The sequence below is a fragment of the Vigna angularis genome, chromosome 6 (assembly GCF_016808095.1).
Source record: "Vigna angularis cultivar LongXiaoDou No.4 chromosome 6, ASM1680809v1, whole genome shotgun sequence".
In the NCBI taxonomy this organism is placed as follows: Eukaryota; Viridiplantae; Streptophyta; class Magnoliopsida; order Fabales; family Fabaceae; genus Vigna; species Vigna angularis.
Window position 1 is genome coordinate 28,057,952 of NC_068975.1, and position 26,568 is coordinate 28,084,519.

At 28.1% G+C, this 26,568-nt stretch overlaps 2 protein-coding genes across 2 annotated transcripts; both read left to right on the forward strand.

Annotated features, from left to right (window-relative positions):
• Window positions 1–9,760: 9,760 nt before the first annotated feature.
• Window positions 9,761–14,613, forward strand: LOC108343202 (auxin response factor 18). Its single transcript, XM_017581318.2, has 15 exons — window positions 9,761–10,223; window positions 10,316–10,413; window positions 10,756–10,871; window positions 10,949–11,056; window positions 11,137–11,193; window positions 11,464–11,616; window positions 11,714–11,798; window positions 11,980–12,070; window positions 12,166–12,330; window positions 12,426–12,536; window positions 12,636–12,708; window positions 12,790–12,934; window positions 13,153–13,787; window positions 13,971–14,158; window positions 14,241–14,613. The coding sequence occupies exons 2-15, from the start codon at window positions 10,359–10,361 to the stop codon at window positions 14,407–14,409; spliced, it is 2,151 nt and encodes a 716-aa protein (XP_017436807.1). The 5' UTR covers window positions 9,761–10,223; window positions 10,316–10,358; the 3' UTR covers window positions 14,410–14,613.
• A 9,783-nt stretch (window positions 14,614–24,396) lies between these two features.
• Window positions 24,397–25,563, forward strand: LOC108342335 (uncharacterized protein At4g00950). The gene is made up of 2 exons (XM_017580092.2): window positions 24,397–24,982; window positions 25,264–25,563. Exons 1-2 carry the CDS (start codon window positions 24,446–24,448, stop codon window positions 25,351–25,353), a joined length of 627 nt encoding a protein of 208 aa, XP_017435581.1. The 5' UTR covers window positions 24,397–24,445; the 3' UTR covers window positions 25,354–25,563.
• Window positions 25,564–26,568: the final 1,005 nt, after the last annotated feature.

Here is a 26,568-nt window from a genome sequence, read left to right on the forward strand (position 1 = left end):
ACAAGATGAAGATGAAAATGGTGGTGTTACTTCAATCCTCGTGGTTGTCCTCACATATTTTAACATTAATTTCAACGTCGATTACTTGAGTTTTCATTAAATAAAGCCTCAGGGGTATTATTTTTAATTTTATTTTTTGATAGGGTATGCACACATCGACTGCACTATCAATCCAACTCAATTAGTACAAAATAATAATAATAAATAAATCAAAGTAAAGCAAAGGTAGTTAACAAAATTAAAGTGAACAAACCTAACATAGACCTCACTAGCAGAGGTTTCCGCATGGCGCGTGCATTCAACTCATTAAGTTCGTACGAAGTATTGTTTTACGGAAATTTTTTATTCTTGTTCACTACACTAAACGAGTAAAAATAAATTAAACTTATTTTACTATTTTTTTTATCCATGGAAACTGTTCTTTTTCTTTTACTTTCTTTATTTCAATCTTTGCATTATTTTCCCATTTTACTTATAATCCAAACACATAATAAGTGATTATCCATAAAAAAGGTACTCAAGTGATGGATTTATACATCAAATTGGTCACGCTAATATGATCAACAACAATTGTAGGTATAAATATCGTACTATCAACTTCATATATAAATTAAAACAAACTCAAATATAGTATGTAGATGATAAATAAAGTTTGTCTTAATATAAAAGTCCGTAAATATGATTGTTATCTTAATAAATGAATACATATTTTTATGTAAATGTTACTTACATTGTTTAGGAGTGAACGTTAAAGATAATTTAAATACTTATTTTAGATAGAGCTCCTAATTCTAAAGTAAATAATACATTAGATGTATAATAATTGACGGTAACTATACCAATAGACAGGTTTGGAATCAGAATATTAACATTTGTGAGATTCAATAGTTTCACTGTAAGAATTGAGATTAAAAACAATTTAAATTTTAAGAATTTTAACCAGTCAAAGGACTTAAAAATTGAAACATTTATTATCTAAAATTACTATTATGTATATAGATAGATATTTAACCGTATATACAAATACAGATCATGCAATTATTGTTGATTTTTAACAAAATATAAGATAAACAATGAAGATTATATATATAAAATTGATCTGCGAGTATCGTGTTCCATTTTGATGAGTTTAATTTAAATGCTTGCCAAAATGACAAACTTGTACATGTTGTTAACTTTGAGTTTGATATTGATGTCTTTTGTCTTTGACGGTATCTTGAAACGGTAGTCAAGGAATGTTGACGTATTATATTTGTTATCTTTCAAATAAAATATCACAACAGATTGGGGTCAACAAAAAAAAGAGAGGCCAATTGTTTTCTTGCCTTAGCTTAGCCAAACATATCACCAAAGAACTGCGTATTAAGGGTTCAACATAATTAACTTATGCAAATATTAATCTACATTTATATTCTCATTCGTGTGTCTCTTTATTTAATTATTTATATATTATTTTGGATGTATAGAATTGAATGTATACTTCAAGTGGTCTTTTTCATGCAGCTCTTTAGTCAAGTGAGTGTATCTATTAAATATAGTATGATACTTATATCAGTTTAATATTAGATCGATTTATCAATTAATATTGTAATAAATACATTTTAAAAAATTCAACAACCATATTTTTAACTTGTATTTATAAGTTTTTTTTATGAACTTTTAATAAAAATTAGTTTAATCATAATATAATTTTGTGAAACCTGATAATTAATATGTTTAACTTAACTATATTTGAATAATACCAAAATATATATATATATATATATAACAATTATAATTATAATTATTGTTGTACTAATGATAGAATATTATTTTGTTCCATATTCATGAGATGGTTGTAAAGAACGGTCCTCCGTGATCCCTGTAATATTTTAAGCAAAGTAGATGATCAAACATTGATATGGTAACGCAATGGTGTTTACTCATTCCTTCCTTTGGTCAAATAACAACAATTAATTTATAAATAATAAAAATACCTATCGTTGAATTTTTCTTTAGAGGTATAATTTTAAATAAATAGGAATAAAAAATTTATAAATAGATTATAAAAGTTCACTTTTAATTTATTAAAAAGAAATTATACACATCATGTGTAAACTTTATCTAAGATTTTGAGGTGAGAAGTTGTTTATATCTTGATGAGGTTATATTCTTGAAGAGAGTAATCATTGAATCAAGATATTCCACACAATTTTTTTACCAGAGTAATTTTTTAAATTATTGTCTTGGGAAAGTAAAAAAGTAGTATGAACAGTGTTTCGATCTTAAATTATAACATTACTATTAATCACGTATTTAAAATTATATTAGAAGTTGTATTCACTTTAAAGTTCAAAGTTTTATTACAATTTAATTTTTAAAAGACATAACAAATAATAAAACATCTGTAAGTTATGACTTGAACAAGTTATATGCTTAAACAATTATCTTTTTTCTAGAGATTCAACACTCAAGTAATTAACTGGTCTCAAATATTAATAAAACGACAGTGTATGATACTTTTAAAACTTTTTATAAATACAAAAAATTTAGTCACTCATGCATTAATTAATGTGTGTGACAGTTGATTGATATAATTTGAAATATAATTTCTTAAGCAAATATCAAGGGGTAAAGAATTATATATAAATGTTACGAAAGACCTTAACATAAGAAAATTAGAAAAATAAAAATGAATTTTCAATGATATTTTTTATACATGAAATGCTAATGTTTTAAAAGACATAACACACACACAAACAAATATTACAAGTGGTAAAAAATTATACTACATATATTGACATAAATTGAAAAACTAATTAAAAAAACAAATTAAGTAAATTTAGGTAAACTATTTGCAATCTTTTGGGATTTTATTTTTTAAATATTTAAACTGAAGTGTTTTTTAAACTCTACTAAGTTTTCTTTGCTTTAAATTGGTTTTCATTCTAAAATACTATTTTTTAGTTTCAAATCAACATAAATTTCATACTAATTAAATGGAATTATGTCCAAACTAATTCATTATTTTTTTAGACAAAATATTCAAAATATCAGAAAGTTACTCATTTGTGTCTACTAAATCCAAATAATGCATAAAAGTTTTCAAATCTAACGTTTTTTTATCTAAAAATCTGAATCATAGCAATTTTATTGGTATTAATAAGTTTAAATATGAAATAATAACATAATTCTTCGTGAAGTTGAATTGCATTTTTATATATAGTCAATGATTTAAAAAAATTAAATTAAATATCGTTTGATCTTGTTGTATTATTTGTATGACTAAATACAACAACCTTCGTGCTCTTTTTTAATTTTATTTTTAAACTGTGATAAAGCAATTCATCAATATCTAACTAACTACTATTTAGTAGTTCAGTATTTAAACTAAACTAACAAAGTGGTTTGGTTCATTTTTATTTTTTTTAAAAATAGCTTAGTTTTACAAGTTTAATTTATTAGATATTTTAAAAGCTGAATTCAACTTAGTTATTTTCGCTCACTCCTAAATAACTTAAAAATAAATTCAAAAGTATTATCATTGAAAAATGAAAATTCAAATAGGAGAAAAATTATTTCGTTCAAATAAAATTTATCCTTTACATCAATTAATGTATAGTTATAGAATATCCTCCGCAGAAAATATTTCCATAACTATAAACTTTTGTTCTTTTAAGTATTAACACTATTGATTATCCATGTTCTTTTTTAGTTTATCAATTTTGAAACATTTGGTTTTCTAGTCATATCTTACATGTACGTGTTACATAGCCATCTGATAAAATATAGGAAGATGCTTTTATGCTTAATTAAAATGAGAGAATACACAAATAAATGGAAGTTTATTAGATTTCAGTGTTTTTAGGCTTTTATTTTTACTCCCAATAATTTTGTGAACAAGTAATTTTTGTTTTATAAAACTTTAATTGCAATTATAATCCATTAATTCATCAAAATTAAAACAGTTGTAGTCCATCATTAAGATATAAATAATTGTTAATATAAAATGTAAACATATTTATTTTGATAGTACAGGTTAAAGTTTGTTGTTAGCACGACTCAATATTGTTATTGTTGAAAACATGTAGCGTTTTTGGTTAGTAATTAATTGACATATTATTAGTAAATCAAATTTGTTTAATTTTGAAAAACAAAAAAGAATTAAAACTGCAATTATAAATGTCAAATTTACACATTAAGAAAACGATGGAGAACAAAAGTAGATTGAAACTTAGAGTTTAAAGAAGAAAAAAATATATGACTTTAGTATTTCAGCTTCTTATTCACAATCTCTTCTTTAGATAAGGGGAGTTAAACAGTAAAATTCATATTTACAATAGAAAAGAGTCATTTCCATAAATAAAATGTTTTAAAACACTTGCACTTTTTCATGAATAACATCTTTTTTTTCCTGTCTTAATGATTAAAGTCATAGAGTCTACATGAAATGAAGTATTGCATATTTCAATAAATTTATTTTCCCAAATCTACTTTAATAGAATCAAAATCTCATAGATAATATATAATATATGATTTACTTAGATATGTAGACTCATATCACAAATATCTAACATCTGTGATTTTTAAGTTACCAAACTTTGTTTTTCAAGGAAAGATACTAGAATAAACTTGTCGATAAAGGTTTTATGGTAAAAGAAGTAAAAGAGAGAGAGAGAGAAAAATATTTGCATAAGTTATTTTTAATTTCTAAACAAATCTTTCATTTTTTTAAAATTTTTATAAAGATTTGTTTGAAAAGGCCCGAAAGGATTTCTATGGTCTCCTTTAGTAAAAACGTGAAGGTTGGTAATTATTTATATGTAATTTGAAGTAATTATAGGACATTTAAAAAGAATAAGATTATTAAAGAAGGGTAATATATATGTATATATATATATATATATATATGTTGCATGGCATCTACTTTGTGAGAAGATTGAATGAATAATAATTATACTAAGAAATAAGATATTCCATGAGATAAAAAGGTTCTTACAAGTAGCTTAAGAAGATAAGAGCACCATTAGGAAAAAATTATTATATTTTGCCGCCCAAAGCCACCGAGATCCTTTTGTTTTTACAGTTTCATTCTCTTCCTCTTATGGCAACGCTAATATATAAAGGAAAAGTGAAAGAAAAAAAAGTGTGGTCCATTGCAGAATTTAGATCTCTATTTTCATCCTTCAAATCAATTCCATTATGTTAACTCTATTGCTTTTCAGCCTAAGAAAAGGGTCAGAAAATAGTTAGGTTAATGAAAAGAAGATCCTTTCTGTCCGATGCATTGGGAGTTTATGATACCAACTTCTCCTTTTTCTTAAATAAAATCAACCTCAAAGTGTCACCACCAATTTCTTTTTAAATATCACCCAACAACATACACTATAACTTTCATTATTTTATCTACTTTTACTTCTTCATACATATATTCTTTTTTAAGTCCAAGACTTCCACACACCATATAGGCTTTCATGGACTTATTGCTGTGCAAATCTTACAGTTTGACTGCTTTTTCAACAGATATCAAAGCAAAAACATATAAATTATATTTTCTCATTATTTTCAACCCATCCAACTTTAACTTGTAAGCTCTCATCTGGAAGATCATGATGTCATTAGCGGAACAGATAGAACAAGTATGAATTTTATTATTAAACATTCACTGCTAACGTCAACTTTTTATCCACTTATATAAGTGTGACACTTACTAAAAAAAATGACAAAGTAAAAATATTTGTTGATAAAACAATATTAATCATAATTTATCAAAAATAAAAGATTTGTTACTAAAATTCGTTGATAATTTTTAGTTTAATTTTTCTTATAATTATCAATTAATAAATATTTATTTACTGCCATATATTTTTTATTGGTAAACTCTTATATAATTATCATAATTTGGTATTTTTTTTTCTTCTTCATTTTCTTTTTCTTTTTTCTTTGTTTTCTCCTCCGTTTACTCATTCTCCTCCTTTTCTCTTTTTCTTTTTTTTTCTTGTTGACTATTTTTATTCAAAATGCATATGTAATCAGATTTGGTAAAAAAGTTAAAGCACATGTTAATATTTATCAATGGATTTTAAAAAATATATTGATAGATTTATTGACCAAATTTTAAAAAATTCAATTAGTCATGATTTACAAATTAATTTTTAAAACATTTCATTGTCGACATATTAATTATAGACAGTTTTTTTAAATCACTATAACGAATTTCTCAAGAAGTTTTTCTATAAGATACCCAAAGTAAAAGTGAGAACTTTGACACAATTTTTATTATAGATTTTTTTAATAGAAAAATTTCATTGGTAAAATAAAATTTACTAACAAATTTTATTGACAAATTTTAAGATTTTAACTATCAACAAATATTTTTGTTTATAATAAATTTGTTTCTAAAATTCGATGTTATTTTATGGTTAAATTTTTTTCTGTTGATAATATGATATATTATTATAGTGATTATATAATTTTGAATGATATAATAGTGTTTGAATTAGGAGGTTGAAGATTAGATCATTGAGCTTGCATTTTCAAAGTGGGGTGAACCAACCTGACTCACGTTTTGTGACCTAATTATGGGACGGGCCTAAACATATTGGATAAGTCCACCTTGTCACCCTTGAATAAAATACATAGAAAGAAAAAAAAAATTCATATTGATGTGAAGATGGAAAAAAAAAAGTATAATAACAATAGAAGAAAAAAATATTAAAATTGTGCAATTAAATAATCAACTTATTACTCTACGAAGTTTAATATTTGGTATTTGAGAATTGGTCTATTTAATCTATCATTAATATCTTATTTCATAAATATTTGACAAATGATTTAGGTCGTAGATTTATTAAAATTTATATCCATAGGAAAGAAATTGATTTAAGGATAGTATCATTTTATTATAAGTTTTTTTCTTATGTTATTAGCTTGAGATTGAAATGTGATATATATTAAAGAAAAAAATAGTTAAATATGTTTTATTGTCTAAATTATTATAAAAAATTGTGTTTCGTCCACAAACTAAGTTATAAATATTTAGTTCATTTGCACTTCTTAAAATTTATGTAATATTTTTTCCAACAAATGATATCATTGTGAATTTTTTTACATAAAAAATACTTTAAATATGTTATTTTGTTTAGAACAATGTTTTACATTATTTTAATAAAGTGTAAAGATTAAATATTTTATAATTTAATTTAAGGATGAAACACAACATCAATATATTTTGAGGAATAAAAAGAAAACAACTCTAGAAGATCAACATAAAATATGAACTTCACAAATCTACTTCTAAATTTAATATTTGAAAGAACTATTATGATAAGAAATCATATATAATTACTCAAAAAAAAAAAATCAGAACAATTTGCTGTTTATCCAAATAATCTATATCAAGGTCCCTAAACATATAGAAAAACAAGTAAGTATTTGCTTAAGAACTGAGCACATATAAAGTAATGACATGAAAACTCTAAATATCGAAAACAAGTTATTAAACCAAATTTACTTTTTATTTTTATTTTTTTTATCTACTAATCAAATGTTGAACGAAATATTTAACCTTTTAAAGTACAACACTGTGATTTTTTAATATATTCAAAATAAGATATATATATATATATTTGAATCCATCATTAACAGAAGGATTAAATTGAATGTAATAAATATATAATTAATAAAAATAGGTCTTTCTTTAATCTACTGTGTCCTTTTCTAATTAAGAGTAGGAATTAACTTACAAATACGTTTTACTTCATAATAACGACATTAGTTGGTTTTAGCTTTTATTATGTTTAAAATAATTCCGTCTTGTACGACTAAATTATACTAATAATTTCTTAAGGGAAATTATAGCAATAGATTAGGTATTGTTGGTTCACGGCAAAGCGTAACAACTAACATCCACTAATGATAATAAAATAAAATTCAATGCTCTTAGTAGATTTAGCTCTTCTTTCTCTCACTATTCACATCATATGAAAATTACATCAATTTGTACCTGTTTTTTTTTTTTAAAAAAAACCAATTTCTTGAAAAATAAATTTTAGTGGATAAATGGGTACATGAATGAATATTCTTTTTACAAAAACGTAAAATAGTTTTCAAGATGATAATGCATGTTTCTACATAAATTAATTTATAGTTATTACTCATTGTTCAAGATAAATGTTACCATTTTTATTATAATAAATTCTCAACTAATTAACTAATAAAAGAGTTTCTTCTTCATCAATCAACGATGTTCATATGAGGATAAGGAGGCGTTTGTTTTACAACTTGTATATTCCAAAATTTATGAAAGTGAAAAAAGAAAAATACTTATTATAATTTTGTAAAAAATATTTTTTTTTACTAAAAAATTGTTTCCATAAGAATAAGAGAAGTTAGTTTTCTAATTTCTATTGTAGTTTCCATTTTTATTTCAGTTAATTAAAATTTTAAAACTATTCTAAAAATATGTGAAAAATTAATCAAATACATTTTAAACCATGAACAAGCCTAATTAACCAATAGTGTTTCTTATCATGGTGCTCTGAAATACACTCACAAGAATAAAAAAAACTACAATTTGAAAATAAACACGCCAGCGTGGAAATATTTACCCTGACTATACATATTTTATTATACTAATAAACACAATGCAAATTTTCCCACAAAATATCGATTATGTACTCAGAAAATAAATTTTTGAAATCAATGTAAGTAAGGGATGAAACTATAATTAACAAGCTCGTTTGTTTTATCCATCATAGTTTGTTTATCAGTGATAGTATGCCTAGTTTTTTTTTTTTTATATTATAAGCATAAAATATTAAAATTTACTTATTAAAAGAAAAATACTATAATTTAAATCATTATCATTTCTGTAATGATTTATTTGAGGACGTAAATATATAATACTGTTATTTGAATCGCAAATAGTTTTTTATTAGAATTAAATAATTTTTTGAATAAAAATAATATTTTTAAAAATTATAAATAGGAATAAATATGATATATAAATGGGTTAATGGACCAACTCACACTCTTTGGTGTAAATAGACTCAAGTAACTTATTCTGTGATTCTAAAAAAAGTAAATCAATAACAAAAACGATCCTAACTTTTTATCCATACACAATTCTGGTTAAAATTTACAAATGTAATAGTTAACTCGAAACTTTTATCATATAGCTTCGGTGTGATTCATCTACAAATCTCAACTATTTATACTATAACTTTGACTCTCTAAATTCATGTTTAATTAATTTTTAACTTATTCGTTATTTTAACGATGCATATATTGTATAATGTTTTAATGCTTAACGTTATTTGAAGAAAATACAAAATAAAAAATAATTTTGAAACTATTGGAGCTTACATTTATAATGTTTTTTTAATTAATTTTACTTTAAGAACTTGTATATAAAGATGGGCACTAAAAGCTAAAGTAAATTATGGAAACGGAAGATCGATTTTAATTGGAGGAGAAAAAAAAGTAATTATTACTAGTGATCGTTTGGTTGAAACAAATCTAGGAGTACCTAAGGGATAAAAGGGATTGGTGTTGACAGAGAAGAATTAGGATATGAATTTTTTTGTCTTAAAAAATATACCCACATGTCCTAAAGTACAACCATACACACTCAAACAGCACTACGTAGGATATAAACATAAATTATAAACTCGCATGATAAAAAGTGGAGGAGAAGTGTATTTTCATAAATAAACTTTGTACCGGTTAAAAGAAAAAGAAAAGAACAATATGAGTATTTTTGTAACATAATGGAAAATAGAAACAAAAACACGTTTGTTGTTTAATAATGAAGTGTGGTTTCCACCAAAATGATGGCCAATGAGTTTCATTTCATGAGAACAATTTACAGTAGGCTAAGCTGACTCTGTAGACTAGAGGACCATACTTTATAATCAATCTATAATAGATAGACAGAGAAGACAAGAGAGAGAAGAAGAAGAAGAAAAAAGAGTACGACACCAATTCTTTAGAATTTGGAAACGACGATTCAGCTGTCTCCGGAGCGGAATAATCATCGTCGGCGACACCAGAAAAGAAGCTTTGGTGGTCATTCCAAAGGATTTTTGGAGCGAAAGAGAAAGAAAAACCGGCCTTGTGTTCTGTAACGGAAGCAGTGAGAGGGAGTTAAAAGCACATGAGATAAATTCTGTGGCAGGATCGTTACGAGAGGCAAAAAGGAGGAAACTTGTTAACTCTTCATCATTACTCACTCACTCACTCGCGTATAACTGTCTTGTCTCGCCATCTATTTCTCTCTCCTTTGTATTCATGGGGTAATCTCATCTGTTATTTCTCACTCTGCACCTACTTTCAGCTTTTGCCTCTCTTTCTCTTCTCCCTCTACGACGTCGTTTTGAATGGCACATCTGGAAGCTCCTGTTAGAACTGTGTCCACTTCTCAGCCAGAAACAGGTCAATGGCTTATGCTTCGTGGGGATTTTCTGGACCTTGCTCTGCTTGGTTGCTTAGAAAGTTTGACAAATAAAAACAACTGGTTGGGTTTTATTTTTTCTTTTTTTTATGTTTGAAGCAGTTTGTAAGGTTCTCAACGAGGTTTTTTGTGGTTTAGAGGAACTTGGGTCTGCACGGTTCTGGTTCAATTGTTGATGTGTTGTGTCTTCCTTACTGGGGCAGTGTTTTGGAAGGAGAGTGAAGGGGAGAAGTTGTTTACTTTCTGAGAAACCACGCAGAGCATTGGCTTTAATTTGTGAAAACGAGGATCTTACTTAATTGTTTTAATTTATGTTCGGTTAGGTGTGGGAGATGGTGATCTGTACACGCAGCTATGGAAGCTATGTGCGGGGCCTTTGGTGGATGTTCCTTGCGAAGGGGAGAGAGTTTTCTACTTTCCGCAGGGTCACATGGAACAAGTATGTGTGTGTGTTTTGTAGCTTTCGGGTTTTTGTTTGCTTTGAAATTTACGAGTTTTGGTCTTTGTTTTCCGCAGTTGCAAGCTTCGACTAATCAGGGACCGAACCAGGAGCTGAGCCAGCAAATTCCTCATTTCAATCTCCCGTCCAAGATTCTCTGCCGTGTTGTTCACATTCAGTTGTTGGTAATGTTTTTTATACCTTTCATTGCATATTTATTATTGTGATTCATGTACTTATCATACGCTTTTATGTTAATTTGTAGGCGGAGCAAGAAACAGATGAAGTTTATGCTCGTATCACTTTGCTTCCGCAGTCAAATGTGAGATTATTCGTGTTTCCCATCCTTTTTTTTTGTTTTTTCTTCGGTCGTGCGGATCCGTTTAGTCACTCTTAGAGAATTTTATTGAGTTTTTGAACCCAATTCCCTCGTTATTACTCTACCTGGAATGGGTTTGTTTTGTATTTTGCTTGCTTTACGATTTCCTCTGCGACTGTGAAATACATAATAATACGAAAATAGTTTCAGGTTGAAAGTTGATAGTATTTTTTATAGGGAGTTATCTTGGTTTATTTTTGTGGTTTTATTCAGCAAGAAGAGCCAACGAGTCCAGACCCAAGTCCACCAGAGACCCAGAAACAGAGCTTTCACTCTTTCAGTAAAATATTAACTGCTTCTGATACTAGCACTCACGGAGGATTTTCAGTTCTTCGGAGGCATGCTACCGAGTGTCTGCCTCCATTGGTATTTACCTCTCTCAGTTTCCTTTAGCCTCTATATATTTAACGAAAACCCGACTTTCCTTATTTTCACGTTTGCTACTTTTTTCTATGTACTGTAGGACATGACCCAAACTATCCCCACTCAGGAATTGGCAGCAAAGGATCTTCATGGGTTTGAGTGGAAGTTTAAGCATATATTCCGAGGTAATTTTTGCTTTAATATTTCAAGTATTCATTGGGGATTTATGACCTAGACCCATATCCAAATTCTAATGAGTTAACACCATAATTAGTATGAAATGAAATTAAGGCCTGTGAGGTAAACTCTGCATCTACTATTTTTCTTGTGGCCAATTTGCTTCTCCCATTCTGTAAACATGACCAGGTCAACCAAGGAGGCACCTGCTCACAACTGGCTGGAGTACATTTGTGACATCCAAGAGACTTGTTGCCGGAGATGCTTTTGTGTTTCTGAGGTTTTAAAACTTAGGAATCTTATCGTATTATTGTTTCTCATGTTGTTTCATCTGTTGTGGTCGTGTGTACTTTGGTTTTGACATGATTCTTGCAGGGGAGAGAATGGCGAACTGAGAGTCGGTGTTAGGCGTGTAGCACGACAGCAAAGTCCCATGCCTTCTTCTGTGATATCAAGTCAGAGTATGCATCTTGGAGTGCTTGCCACCGCCTCTCATGCATTTTTGACCAGTACCATGTTTGTGGTATATTACAAACCTAGGTTCGTAAACATGTTGAAGTTTGTTTTCGGTGCCACAAACCTTATAAACAAAATGTAACAGAATGTTTGACCCACATGTGTTTTGATACATTCAGGACTAGCCAGTTTATTATCGGTCTAAACAAATATCTGGAGGCAGTGAACAAGTTTTCAGTTGGCATGCGTTTCAAGATGAGATTTGAGGTGGAGGACTCACCTGAGAGAAGGTATCTACTTTAGTACACAAGAAATTGTCATAAGCACTTAGGGTCCGCTTGAGTATTAGTCGGTCCTTTATTGTCATGTTGCTTTAAATTTTTGGTCAGATTTTCTGGTACCATTGTTGGGGTTGGGGATGTATCTCCAGGATGGCGGAACTCTCAGTGGCGTTCGTTGAAGGTTGAACTAAGACCTACATTTTATTCCATCTGAATTCTTATTCTGTTTCAATTTAGCATTTATAATCCTTTTTCCGTTCAGGTTCAATGGGATGAACCGGCAATAATTCCAAGGCCAGAGAGGGTTTCTTCGTGGGAGATAGAGCCTTTCGTTGCTTCCACTGCTTTGAATGTCACTCAACCCGTGGTGAAGAGCAAAAGGTCCAGGCCTGAGGTTTCGTCTTCTGGTACTAGATGTTTTACGTGACTTTTCTTAATTAGACTAAATATATTGTAGTTTTGAAGAAATTAGATGAGATACTTTGTGTGAAAACTGAATTGCAAGAAAAGCTTTATTTATTTAATTTTTGAAAAAAGAAAGAGAAAAGGTAGATAAAGATGTGTTGGTTGTTTAAGGAGTAAATTAAATGAGCATGGAGTTAAATAATGTGATGGTTGGATGTAGAAATAGGCCCCAACTCCCCTGGTGCGGGTTTGTGGTATCATGGACCATCCTTATCCCATGACCCTACTGCATTGGGTGGCACATCAGAGGTCCAAAGCAATGAAAGCCCAGTAATATGGTGTACAAGGATGAAAGAAATAAATGTGAATCCGATGAATGGTAACAAGAGCAGCTCGAGCAGAGTCCGTGTGGAAGGAATGTGGCCATCTTCCCCACATTTGAGTGTCTCTTCGAACCTTTTTCCGGACCCCAAAAACAGCAAAGCTGTCACAGCACAATCAACTGTCTCCGGGTATGCCCCTGTTTCATCTAGGCCGAATGATGATTTGGCACATGATCCCGTGGAATGTGGTAAAAGAAGTGAGAATCCCATGGACTGTTGGGTGTTTGGAGTTAATTTGACTAACAATTTTACTAACGTTGCCCTCCCTGATAAAGAACTAGGATGTCCACCTATAATAATTCCTAGTGGTCCCAAAGATTCTATTCCTGTTGCTGCATGTGAAACTCAGCCTGGTCAGAATCACAATTATTCACTGTCCAATAAGCTGCAGAAGCAAATTATTTCTGATGGATCACCCAGTGAGAGACACGCCAAGCAGACCACAGTACCATCCACCAGGACTCGGACCAAGGTACCCATATCTTTCATCCTAACACTAATAATATTCTAACTAAGCATTCCTTTTCCTATTTTCTACAAACTCAAATAAAACCCAGGATTAACGCTTTTTTAAAAAAATTTGGGATTTAATTCGGTTCTTTTTGCTTAACTTCTATCACATGTTGATTGATGAGTGAGTGTTTTTCTTGAGAAGGTGCAAATGCAAGGTGTTGCTGTTGGTCGTGCTGTTGACCTCACTGTCCTAAAAGATTATGAGGCTCTCGTAGACGAGCTTGAGAAAATTTTTGATATCAAGGGAGAGCTTCGAATGCAAACCAAATGGGTTATTACTTTCACTGATGATGAGAATGACATGATGCTCGCGGGTGATGATCCATGGCCGTAAGTAGTAATTTTGGCAGCTTCAACATTATCTGATTCGTAAAAAAATAGACTTTAATTGTGTTTTTTTTTTCATTTGCAGTGAATTCTGTTCTATGGCGAAGAGGATTTTCATTTGTTCAAGGGAAGATGTGAAGAAGTTGAAAAGCAAGCATTCTGGTTGTTCATCAGAGGGTGAGGAGACTTTGTTGAGTCAAGATTCGCAGAATAGGGAGGAAACTCAGCAGATCTCTTGCGATTTGACAGCTTAACCTTTTTAGTTTTTTTGGTTTGGGAGGGGTTTAGGGTGCTTGATGGTTTGATTTGTTTAGTTTTATGCGACTTTAAATTGTAGAGTAGTGAAGGTGTGTAAGTGGACTAATATAATATAACTACTACATTTAGGAACTTTTTATTTGTGAATACTCTTTTTGGGGTGGTACCATCTGCATAAACAAGCACGCCTCTTCTTTTTCTCCCTTTGAGTTATTTGGCTTTAATGGGTTAGGCATGTTCTGATTGATTGATTGAATGAATGTTATTGTTGGGAGATGACATTACCAACGACAATGGCACGAATTCATACGAAATTTACGTGGTTAGAACTAATTTGTCTACATTTTCAGAATCACCACTGATATTATTTGCAACAAGGTAAACATTATTAGATTGGCGCTTTCCTTTACTGATGTTACAATTCATACCAGAACAAATAACAATGCCCATTCTTCTGTCATCATTATTTTTGGCATAACATTTAAATGTTTCCGTGTTGGGTAACGACCCAACACTTAACTTTCGAAATCCTTTCGTATTTACATAATTTTACCCTTGTAATCATCATACCGTATATTTAAGATTTGCTTTATTATGCTATATTTTGGGGTTTCTCTTATGGATCACAATTCTGATCGACATAGCCTTTTCCTCTTGTTTGTAATGGAAAAAAATATATTTAAAATATTAAAGTGATAATGGAGGTTTATTTTATTACAATAAGAGTGTCTTTTTCTATGTATATCTGTAATGTGGGTAAAAAGTATCCGTGAATAAATAAAATAAAAGTGATTATGATGTAGAGTTATTTCATTATGAGTTGTTATTGTCTTTCATTTAATGTCTTTTGTAAAGCTGTTAAATAAAATTAAAGCATATTGAATGATGATACGTAACGAGAAATTTATTCCATGTGCGCCGGAGAATGTCACTTTTGGAGATGTTACAGATTTATAGACAGGAGATACAAATGTTTGTGCGAATATAGAATTATGTTTGTTGCATGGTGTTGTACCTGGTAAGTTGCCTAAAAATTGGAGGCTAAGGTTGCTTCCAAGAATAATATCCTAAATTTTGTTTTGATAAAAATAGGGAAGATTATTTTTGAAAATGGCATGGTCAAAGCAAGTGTGCTGATAAGAGGTCAAAAGGAAATGTGTTGTTTTAAGTGCAATAATCAGACAAGCACTGTCGCTTCCTCTAGATGCATCTCACCTTTGGGTTTCACCTTCTTTTTCTCTTTCAAAATTGGGTCACCACAACACTTTGCGCTTTGCCTTTTCTTTTTCTATCTATTATCAAATAAACTTTAGTTTTAGATATTGTAAGCAAATATTGAAAAATAGGTTGTGATTATTTAGCGTGGAGGCATTGTCGAGCATGTTTTGATGAAGATGGTGAAAAATAAATGCAAATTTAAGTTGGTGGTGAAAATTAAATGCAAATTTAAGTTGGTGAAAACAAGAGAATCTAAGTGGGACCATGGTATGATTTCCCAATAAGTGTAGAACTAAATATAGGTGATCTAACATAAGATGAATCAAAAGTAAACACGAGTAATGGATGTGGAAGCATCTTCGTTTTTTCTTGCGTCACAACACCCTTAACTTTTCTTTGCACGTTTAAAAGGTCTTACTTCTATAATCTTTTTCAAACCTAATGTCTTCTTTCATTTTTAAAATAAATATAATTTTCTTCTCAAATTCTTAAAGTCTTTTCAATTTTAAAAATATAAATTCATTTTCTCAAACTTATTAGTAACTAAAAATCGACTTTTAAAAACACATTTTAATCATTCAAATTCATGACTTAAGTACCAACAACTTTTTTTAAAAAAAAATTAGGATTCGTTTTTTCTTAAAAAAGTCATCAAAATCATATTATTATTTTTTTCAAATTTTACAAAGTACAAATATAATAAATTTTTTAACACTTTCTTTTAAAGTTAGATAAAAAAAATTATAGAATTCTTTGGTTGAAAAAAATAATACATCCAGCGTCGACTACTTCCCCAAAATTAGTATAGTTTAAACATAAATTAATATGCTTCTCGTGTATTGTTTTGATATTTTAATTTGAAGTAAAATTTATAAATACAAATAAAGATTGAAATTAAAATATATAATTTTATTGATATGTCAGGTCAAATTTAAAATTCAAATTAACATATAGTGTTGAACTTTACTTTGCTTAAAACTGCCAAAAGAAGGATGTTTATTATTGTGTTTATGAATAAAGATAATATTTTACATTTAGTTACATCCTTAGTGCTACGATAAACGAATACTACAATCACTGGTTGATTATTATAATAATAATAATAATAATAATAATAATATATCTTGTTATGCATGGGAGATTATTTAAAAACAAGTGAAATTCTCATAAATAAAAATGTTATCATATAAAAAATGTAAATTCTTTTGATACCACATGTGGATTGGGTTTGAGGCCACTTGAACCGACTGGAAAAAAAGGGGGGTTTTGTTTCAAAATTCACATTTGCATGGGTTTTTAGTTATTTCCATTTTAAATGTGTTTTTTATTTATTAGAGTTTAATCGAAGCCATGTAAAATTTTCAGTAAATAATTTCAAAAATAAAAAACCATTTCATAGGGTCTCCAATTCTTTTTCTTTTACAAAGAATTTTTAAACCTCTCAGAAAGTAAAAAGTAATATATTTTAAAATTAAACATACTAATAAATGACAAAAAAATTTGAGATACGATAACTGAATATTATTACATGAATCAAAATTTAAAATTATAGAAAATAAAAAATAATATATCTTAAATTTTATATATTTTAGTAGGAAAAAAAATATATTTTATATACCTCCCATATGGGTATTTTTTAACTTGGCCCATATTGTCTTCCTACTTAAACCCAAGTTAGACTAAAGGCGACCGAATGGATCGACCTAATTTCAAAAAACAACCCATTAAAAAGACCAAACTGACTTTAAAATTATAGGTAAAAAGAAACAATAAAAAAAGCACGTTATAGGAAAGCAGTGTTATATTATTATCTGATTAAAACACACGTTATAAAAAAAAAATTCAATTTGTTATTTTAAAATAAGTTACTAGTTGAAACAATTTTATTGTTTAGTGTACGACCGACCGTGGCTGGATTACGGTGAATAATACAATATAGTCTGTAAAGTTATCTATCTATCTATATCTATATATATATATATATATATATATATATATATATATATATATATATATATTTAAAAAAAATAAAAAGTTTATTATATAATTATCACTAACTTAAATATAAGGAAATGGAGTTTTACGTATCTAGTTGTATGCGTGAAAATCTGAAGTGCATGTGATCTAAAATTTCAAATGAAAAAAGAAATTATATTCTTGAAATTATTAATATATGTTACAACTCAAATTAATTGAAAAGTAACACCTTAAAAAGAAACTCATGAAAAACTAAATAACATATAAATACCAACTTAAATATAAAATCACAAATAAATTCTAGAGAGGAAGTCTGAGTAGAGTTTAAATTTTTAAGTAAACAATCTACACAATTGAATACTTACGAAATTTTATAAAGCTTTTAGAAAGCCACTAAAAAAAATAACAAAGAAGAAGACTACTTTATATAGTTTTATCATTCATGGTTTATGACGAGTATAATTGTTCGTGGTATAAAAAGTAGTTCAATTGATTATAAAGTTTAATTCCCCGAGTTAAACAACTAAGTATTTTAAATCACTTCTGATTCTACAAAAACAACAAAGTGCTTTTATAAAAAAAAATACAGATAAAATCTCTTTTAGAGAGGATATTTGAGCAATACAAAGTTTATGTAAAAAACTTTATTACAAAGAATTTTCTTTTTCAAATAGCTAGACGACGCAAATGCAAGAGAATTTATGCAGTGAAATAGTTGTTATTTTCATTGTCTTCTCTTCATGTGGTTTTCTTTATATATGTCTATTAGTCATAAGCATTGACTTTGATGTAAGTGTTGTAGCCTTTTGTACTATGATGCTACTTTGTTTTTGCGGGCAACTGTATTGCTTGTACGGATTGGCAAACAGAAGTCATTGAAGAAACATTTCTATAATGTCTTCACATCTCTTAATGTTCTTATGAACCACTACAAAACTTTTGAATAAAGCATTTGACCTTATATGATTTACAAAGATAAAGAGAAATAACACAACAAACGAAGAAGTATTGTTAGTACATTTGGATTTAAAACATTATACGTTCATTATAGCATTTAGCATGGTCCATGTATTATAGCGTTTATGTTAGTTTGATTATCAAATTGTTTCATTTAGAGTAATGTATTATGTTAATGCTAGACTCTTTTGGTTAATGTTTAGGATATACATTACGTTCAAAATATTGCTTAAAACATATATAGTGTTTAGCTCTAGAAGAATGGATTTTTATTATAACAAATTATCAAAGTAATATAATATGAACGTTGCTTACAAATACAAACGAAAAGCAACAATACATGATGCAACAAAAAAAATAAGGAAATCTTCTATTACGAATCTTGTTGTTCTTGATGGTTCTACCTGAGGAGAAAGAATATGATGATGTGTGAGTAACTGATTTTCAGAGAGGAGAGAACTAAGGGGAAGTCAGGAGAGAGAAATAGAGAGAAGGTTTATATCAAATTCACACATCCCTTATTGAACGAAATCTCTTAATAATATATTCTACTTGTGTGATCCCATTATCTCATTACCTTAAGGTTTTTGGTAGAAAATAATGTCAATCTTTTATGGGTGGACTCATATCTCACTAGTGTTTCTGTCTCCCTGGTGAACCACCTCCTCCATAGACTCAATAATGGTATCAGAGTCGATGATTTGTCTTGGTGATCGGCTCAGACGAGTATAATGTTCCCTATACCGATTGGAAATGGTTATTCGTGGTTGTGGTTGGTTGGGAATGCTTCCGCTGGTGGGGGAGTGTACCTATGTGGAAGAGACTCACCCTTAAGATTCATTATCTCATTGCCTTAAAGTTTTGAATAAAAAGTTGTGTCAATCCCTTATATGGTTGGATTCCAATGTTATTGGTGTTTGTATCTCTCCGGTGAACATCCTTCTCCATAAACCCAACAATATATATATATATATATATATATATATATATATATATATATATATATATATATATATATATATATATATATATATATATATATATATATATATATATATATATATATATATATATATATATATATATATCAAAGTTTTTCATTAAAAAGATAATCACTTTAATAAATTAACTAATTTAGTTTTTAATCATATAAAATAATACGAGTGATTTAATGTTTTTTTCATCATAAATATAAGTTGTCTATACACACTTAAATGGTATAAAAATTATTTGAGCATTATAGATAACCAATAGAATTTTAATGTTTTTTTATAAATCTTCTGAAATGGTTGAATTAAATTGCCTTCTAGAAGGAGGATGTAAGTTAAATATGTTTGTAAAGCAAAGATAATTCATTATTTCACTTGAAAATAATATGTAGTATGAGTTTTTTTAATTAGATTCAAAATGTTATGAATATTATTTAATTTTCATTTGAAATGGTTGAATTACATTGATATCAAAATGAAAGTTTAAGATAAATAAACTATCCCAACTTAAAAAATTATTATATTTTAAATCATTATTGGTGGTAAATAAGTCCAAATTGGCGCGTTTCAAAGATCTGGAAATTTTGGTTCACAAAATTGGCGGAAACATTGTCAATGACAATTTACAATGATTATATAACATGAGAGAGAAGCGTGAAATAACTTAATTTAGTTATTTTGAATTGTTACATATATAGAGAGAGACGTGTGAAATTACTTAATTTAGTTAAGATGAAGCTTATTATAAACATTTTGAGTATTAAGAAATCTGACGGCTACGACTAATTGCTGTTTGTATTTGACGTAACATGAAGCTTTTATTATAAAGAATAAATTTTTTTACACATTCTTTTGAGGAAGAAAGTATTGATGTTTCTTATTTTATTATTGCTAAGTAAAATCTTACAAAACATGAGCAAGTTTTTGTCTCAATAAGCTAAACATTTTATTGAAGCTAAGTGGAAGCACAGAGAAATAGGCCAAACTGTATTGAAAGTTATGTTTTTGTAGAGACCAAACATTGCTTATTTGAGTTAATATTGAATGTTATAAGGCAATAGTACATAGGACAATCAATGCTCGAACCTTACAACGTTCTCTTAAGATAGCTTCCTTCAAAACGTCCTTTTAACTAAGCCACGTCTTGACAGAAAAAGCACGTTATTCAATTTCTTATTGTAGATTGTTAACCTTTATAAGTTATTCATAAAATAATATTTTTATTCTTTCAAAATCTTATGGATGAGTTATCTTAACTAACTATTGTCAAGAGAAATAAAAATAATGAAATAATCTCGAATCTTCAATAATGTAAGGATTTTATAAAATTTATCGAGTTTCGACACGTAAACGGATATCATACCAAAAATGTAAAAATGATATTTTTTTTTTTATATTACGAAAACATGTTTTCAAATGAAATATATGTATTAAATACTGCTTACGATATATTGTTTTGTACTATATGTTTATTGTTTATATTTGTAGACGTTCTTATAAGATTTTATGGATTGAAACAAAATGGAGAATCTTAAATATTTTAATATGTATTACATAAAACATAAACACATAATTTTTCTAAGAAAATATAGTTTTTATTAAATCAGATTATTAACAAAATTTTAAAACATATAAAGAGATATATCAAAATTTCCATTCAATTATTTTTATATTATCCTTTATTTTCAATTTTTTCTAAATAAATAAATAAATGTCCATGTATAATTAAGTTTCATTACAAATAAAAAAAATCTATATTTTTTTCTTCATTGCAAAATGAGAGAAAAGTTCTTTGCAGTATGTTTTCTTCTTCTGTTCTTTATTACTTTTTGTTTGAAATATATGTTTTCATTGTTCAGAGAAGTTAAAATTTAAGATAATTGAAATATTTATTTATTTTTTTATCTTTTATATATTTTTAAAAATAAAACTTTAACGAAACTTTAATTTTTGAAATAAATAATATTATATATATATATAGTGATTATTTTAACAATGTAATTTAATTTTAAATTGAAAGAAAACATAATTTTATTTAATTAAGGTTTTATACATATATTATAGTATTAATGTTGAAAAAAACTGGTTATCTGCATTATTACTCAATGACTGTCTGCAAGTGTCGGTGTTGTGCGTGTCTGTCCCATACGACCGACTTTGTTTTGTCTTCTATAGGCAAAAATCTTCTTTCTTTTTTACCCACTTCAAGGTAAATGAAATAGTACGAAGAAAGCTGATGACATAAAATATTGAAAATGTTATCAAATAATTCATATACCATTATATTATTTACATTTTTATATTGTTTATTGTATGTTATAAAAAGTAAAAATAACACAAAGTGATACTGTATAGTTTGTTATATCTATATGGCACTTTATAAAAAATTGGCTCGAACTTTTACGTTTTAGAAAAATAAAACAGATAATTCATGTTTTACCTGCAGAGCTTGTCAAATAAACATTAAATTTCTTCTTACATTATAAAATTTGAGCTTATAACAAGTCAATTAATTAAATTAACAAACTGACCCTTTTATTAATTACTTTTCTCTCTGAAAGTGGCCTTTCATAAACATTGACTTATATTAATATAATTTTGGTTTGCTATTTCTGACAGCGAAAAAAATCTATAACGGAAGCATATATTTTTTTATTCCTATAATATGTAATAATGGTTTTTCAGTCCATATCAAATATTTTTCAAAAGAACTAATTCAAAGTATAAAAACTACTACAATAAAAGAAACAAATATTTTTCAGAAATTAAAACAAAATAACAAGAATCGAAAATAAAAATTTAGAAGGATTACAAAATAAAATAAAAAAAATAGTACTATATTCTGCTTTACTTTATATACTTGTTGACTTTGCAGTTGTGAGGGTGGTGGTGAACATAATGATGAATTTTGACGTATTTGAATAAAACAAGAGAGTAAAGAGTGCTTCCTTTGGTGGTCTTTTCGGTCTACAGTTTCTAAGCTTAATTTCAGTTTTCTTAATTCATCACCCCCACACACAGAGAGATTTGAGCGTGAAAAATAAAACTCAAAACTCCCACAGTTTTCAAAGTTAACCTAAAATTAATTTATAATATATAAATGATGTAAATTTTATAATTTGATTTTGTAAGATTGAGTTAAGTTTAAAGTTTATTTTTAAAAAATTATTATATTAAATTTTAGTTATTAGTTAATTTTAATATTTTATATATTAACGTATAAAGTATAACAAAAATGCAAGATTAATTGATAGTAAGTGCAAACAACTAGTATTTTTAACAATATTTTGCAAGATTTAAACGTACAATGATTTTGCAAAATCAATCTGGTTGATTTTGTTGTGAAGTGATTTATATTATCTAAATAAACGTAGCTAGAAAATTTATTATAAATTTTTATTGAATACAGAAGTTATCTAATTATTTATAAAATATGGATCAGGTAAAAATAAATAAATGACCATGTACCTAAAATTATTAGAAAAAAAAAAGTTAATAAAAGATATATAAAAAGTTATATAATAGTAGAGATAGTTGTAGAGACATTATTAGCCTTGATAGGTAAGATTTATTTTTGAAACGACATGTCACGTTAGGAATCTCACTATGTGTTGTGTTCATCTAATGTAACTAAATTTCCACTCGAATTTGGTATCCAAAGCTTACAAGATAAGGCATATTGAGTAGAGACAAACACTAAGAAAATAATAGATGTATATAAAGAAGAACACAATCTTTTCTTAAAGGGGTTCTTGTGACGGTGTAATGATAAATAAGGGTCTTCCATGCACGGGTGTCTATGGGAGACATCTTCACAAATTTCTGCCACACTCAAATAATGCTTAAGTAAACAACAAGAGAGAAACATCAATACACAACATTTCACCCACTATTCTGTGCTACATTCATCTTCTTCCATCTATCCAATACATTAGTAACAAAATTATATTAACTCCTTTCTACAAGATAAATAAATAGGACATAGATAGATAAGATAAATTGATGTATTCAAAAATATATTTTAAATTTAATTTAATTTTTAAAATTAATTTTTAAGATGAGATTAATATTCATTCATATATGTATTATAAATTTATCTTATTTATAATTAATATTATTTAACACCCTTATCATATATGTATATCTAAAATATATAAAACGTGGTCTGATAAACATAATAGCACGTGATATGATAAGTTTAATATATTACAAATTTTGTTTAGAATATATTTTAAATTATTCTGATTTTATTTTAGAAAAAAAATTAAGTTTAGTTTAATTTTACAAAAATTATTTATAAAGTAAAATTAACATTTATTTATGTGCTGTAAATTCAATAGCATTTAAATATTTGAATAAATTAATATTATTTTGATTTATATATATATATATATATATATTTTCAGTATAACTCTAACACGAGACGGAACATTAATAGTAATTAAATAAGAAAGAATGATAAAATAGATCTAACAAATAATTTATATCATTATTTTAATACAATATTATAATTTTATAATTCTATTTGAGTTTTGTTGATATTAACATATTATTTTATTAATTATTGTACAAAATAAAAATTAATTTTAATATAGTTTTTTAACTTTTACCTTCTTTTTTATAAATTTTAAATGTTGAGTAATTATTTCAATATTAATACTAATTTTTATAATAAATACACGTAATAAGTATTAAAGATAAAATAACATAATTAAAATTGTTACATTAATAATATAACTGTAATATAATAATATTTGTTGAAAGAACTTATTATTATAATATTGAATTTGGTAGCTTTTATTGACGAGATATTCTCTGTTAACTTTTATTTATAAGATCTAACAGAGAAAGGTTTGACAGGAGAAAGTAACAATATTAGCAGCTGTGAAGAATGGGTTTTGAGAATGAGAATGAAAGTGAGGAAAAGAAGAACATAGGACGGTTAGCGTTGTTCTCCATCCCAAGAATGGCGTCCCCAGAGAGATCAGGAATGGCTACTCCGCCACTTCAGACCTCTGCAGCTGTTCCTTTCCGGTGGGAAGAACAACCAGGAAAACCACGACCATGCAGTGCCCTCATCCCTTTCTCCGACCCCGCCGACATCGTACCCAAGTGCTTGGAACTCCCTCCGAGGTTGCTCGTACCCTCTCCTTATGTCTCCACCATCAACACCTTTCGCTCTCCCTCCTTCACAATCACTGCCTCCAACTGCTATGGTTCTGATACCAAGGTGCTTGGGGCCATGGTTCTCTCCAAAGCCGGGGACTTCAAGGACTCTATCTGGTTTGGTTCTTGGAAAAAAAAGCCCTTCAAACTCAAAAGAAGAGAGGTCACTGGGGCCAGTCACGTCTTTCCTTCCTTTTCTTCTTCTTCCACTGATTATAAGGACACTGACACCATCCAAAGCATCAAACGTTCTGGCGTCTGGGTAAGCTTTTACTCTTCCTTTCTCCATCCCACCTCTGTTTCGGAAATACTGCTATCCTACTTGTTCAGTGCTTCACTTGGGACTTCGATTCTTAGCCTGTATTATCAGTCTTTCACTTTAATAAAGCTACTTTTAAAATTGCTACTTTTAGTGGAGTAAAAATCGAAGGGTTCGGCGTCACGAAAGTTATGTGACAAAGTTAATTTGTGTGTGTTTATGTCAGATCTGTCGTTAAAATGGGAAGGGTGTCTGATCTTGCAATGTATAATTTTTTTTTGCAGACGAGTATTTGTGAAGGGTTGAAGCTGGTGGTTCCACGGAGGAGTAAGAAAGTGAAGAAAGATGGGTGTGGCGGTGTCCTTAAACCATAGGGTCACATTTCAATTTCTTTGGAATGCATTGTGTGGTGAAAGATGAGTTCTTTAGGAGCTATCCAATGTATCTGATTATATTTTACTTTATGAGATGACTGTGACAGATAGAAGCGTTGCAGACAGAAAGGCTGTTTCTTCTGCTGCTACGATGCTTGTAACCTGGAAAGATGTACATGATGTTTATTTACTTGGTTTAGTTGGTAAGAATTGTTGTTAAATTGAAGTAGGTATATTATGATTATCAAAATCCTGGGAAGGCATCGTTAAAGTCTCCATCTTATCTTATGGCCATGGCCCAGGGAAAATGACATGGACGCACATCACAGTTCACAAGTTTCTTCATGTTTTGTCGGTACGATATCAATGGGGGCTTAATTAACAAATTAAATATTTCACACATGCTCTTTATTGTACGAGTTCTTTGAATATTTTTCTTTCACGTCTTTGTCTTTCTCTTTCTTCCCTCACAACAGTTCAAAACCATGCTATCGTCTTTCTCTATTGCTTTCTTAGGAATATTTATTATGCATGGCTATATTTGTAAATCGTTGTTATCAGACTTTTGGTTTTTTTAATACTTGTCACACACATGCATTTTTTCTTTATCATTATTTTAGTTTCATTACTTATTATGAATATATTTAGTTTTTGTACTGTATAACCAATTGGTATGTAGTTGATCGATCACACGATCAATTATTGTTGGAAAAAGGTGGTTTTCAATTTCAAGTTTTTATAAATCGGCTTCTCAATAATTTTACTATTAAGCATTAGTATTACAAATCTAATATATTTATAAATAAAACATTTTTATCGATTTTTGGGGTGTGATTAGACTATTTCTATTTAAAAGTCTATTTTAAAACTTATAGATACAAAGGTAACGTAAAGAGGTAGAAAATTATTTTCATTATGAATTTAAGACTTTTTTATAATAATTAATCAAATACATATAAATGACTTGAGCTTCTAGTATCTTTGATAGATATCTATTGGTTCGACTTGAAGTATAAAGACCAAAGAACTAATGATAATTTTATAACGAAAACTTAAGACGAAGTTATAAATGAATGTTAATCATGATTTTTTGACTATGTCCAAAACAATTTTGTTTTTTCATGTTTTTTTAAATTTAATATTCACTATTACAAAAATAATTGGTCACATAATATTATCGAAGTCTTTGACGTGCAAAATTTAGCAGTCACATTT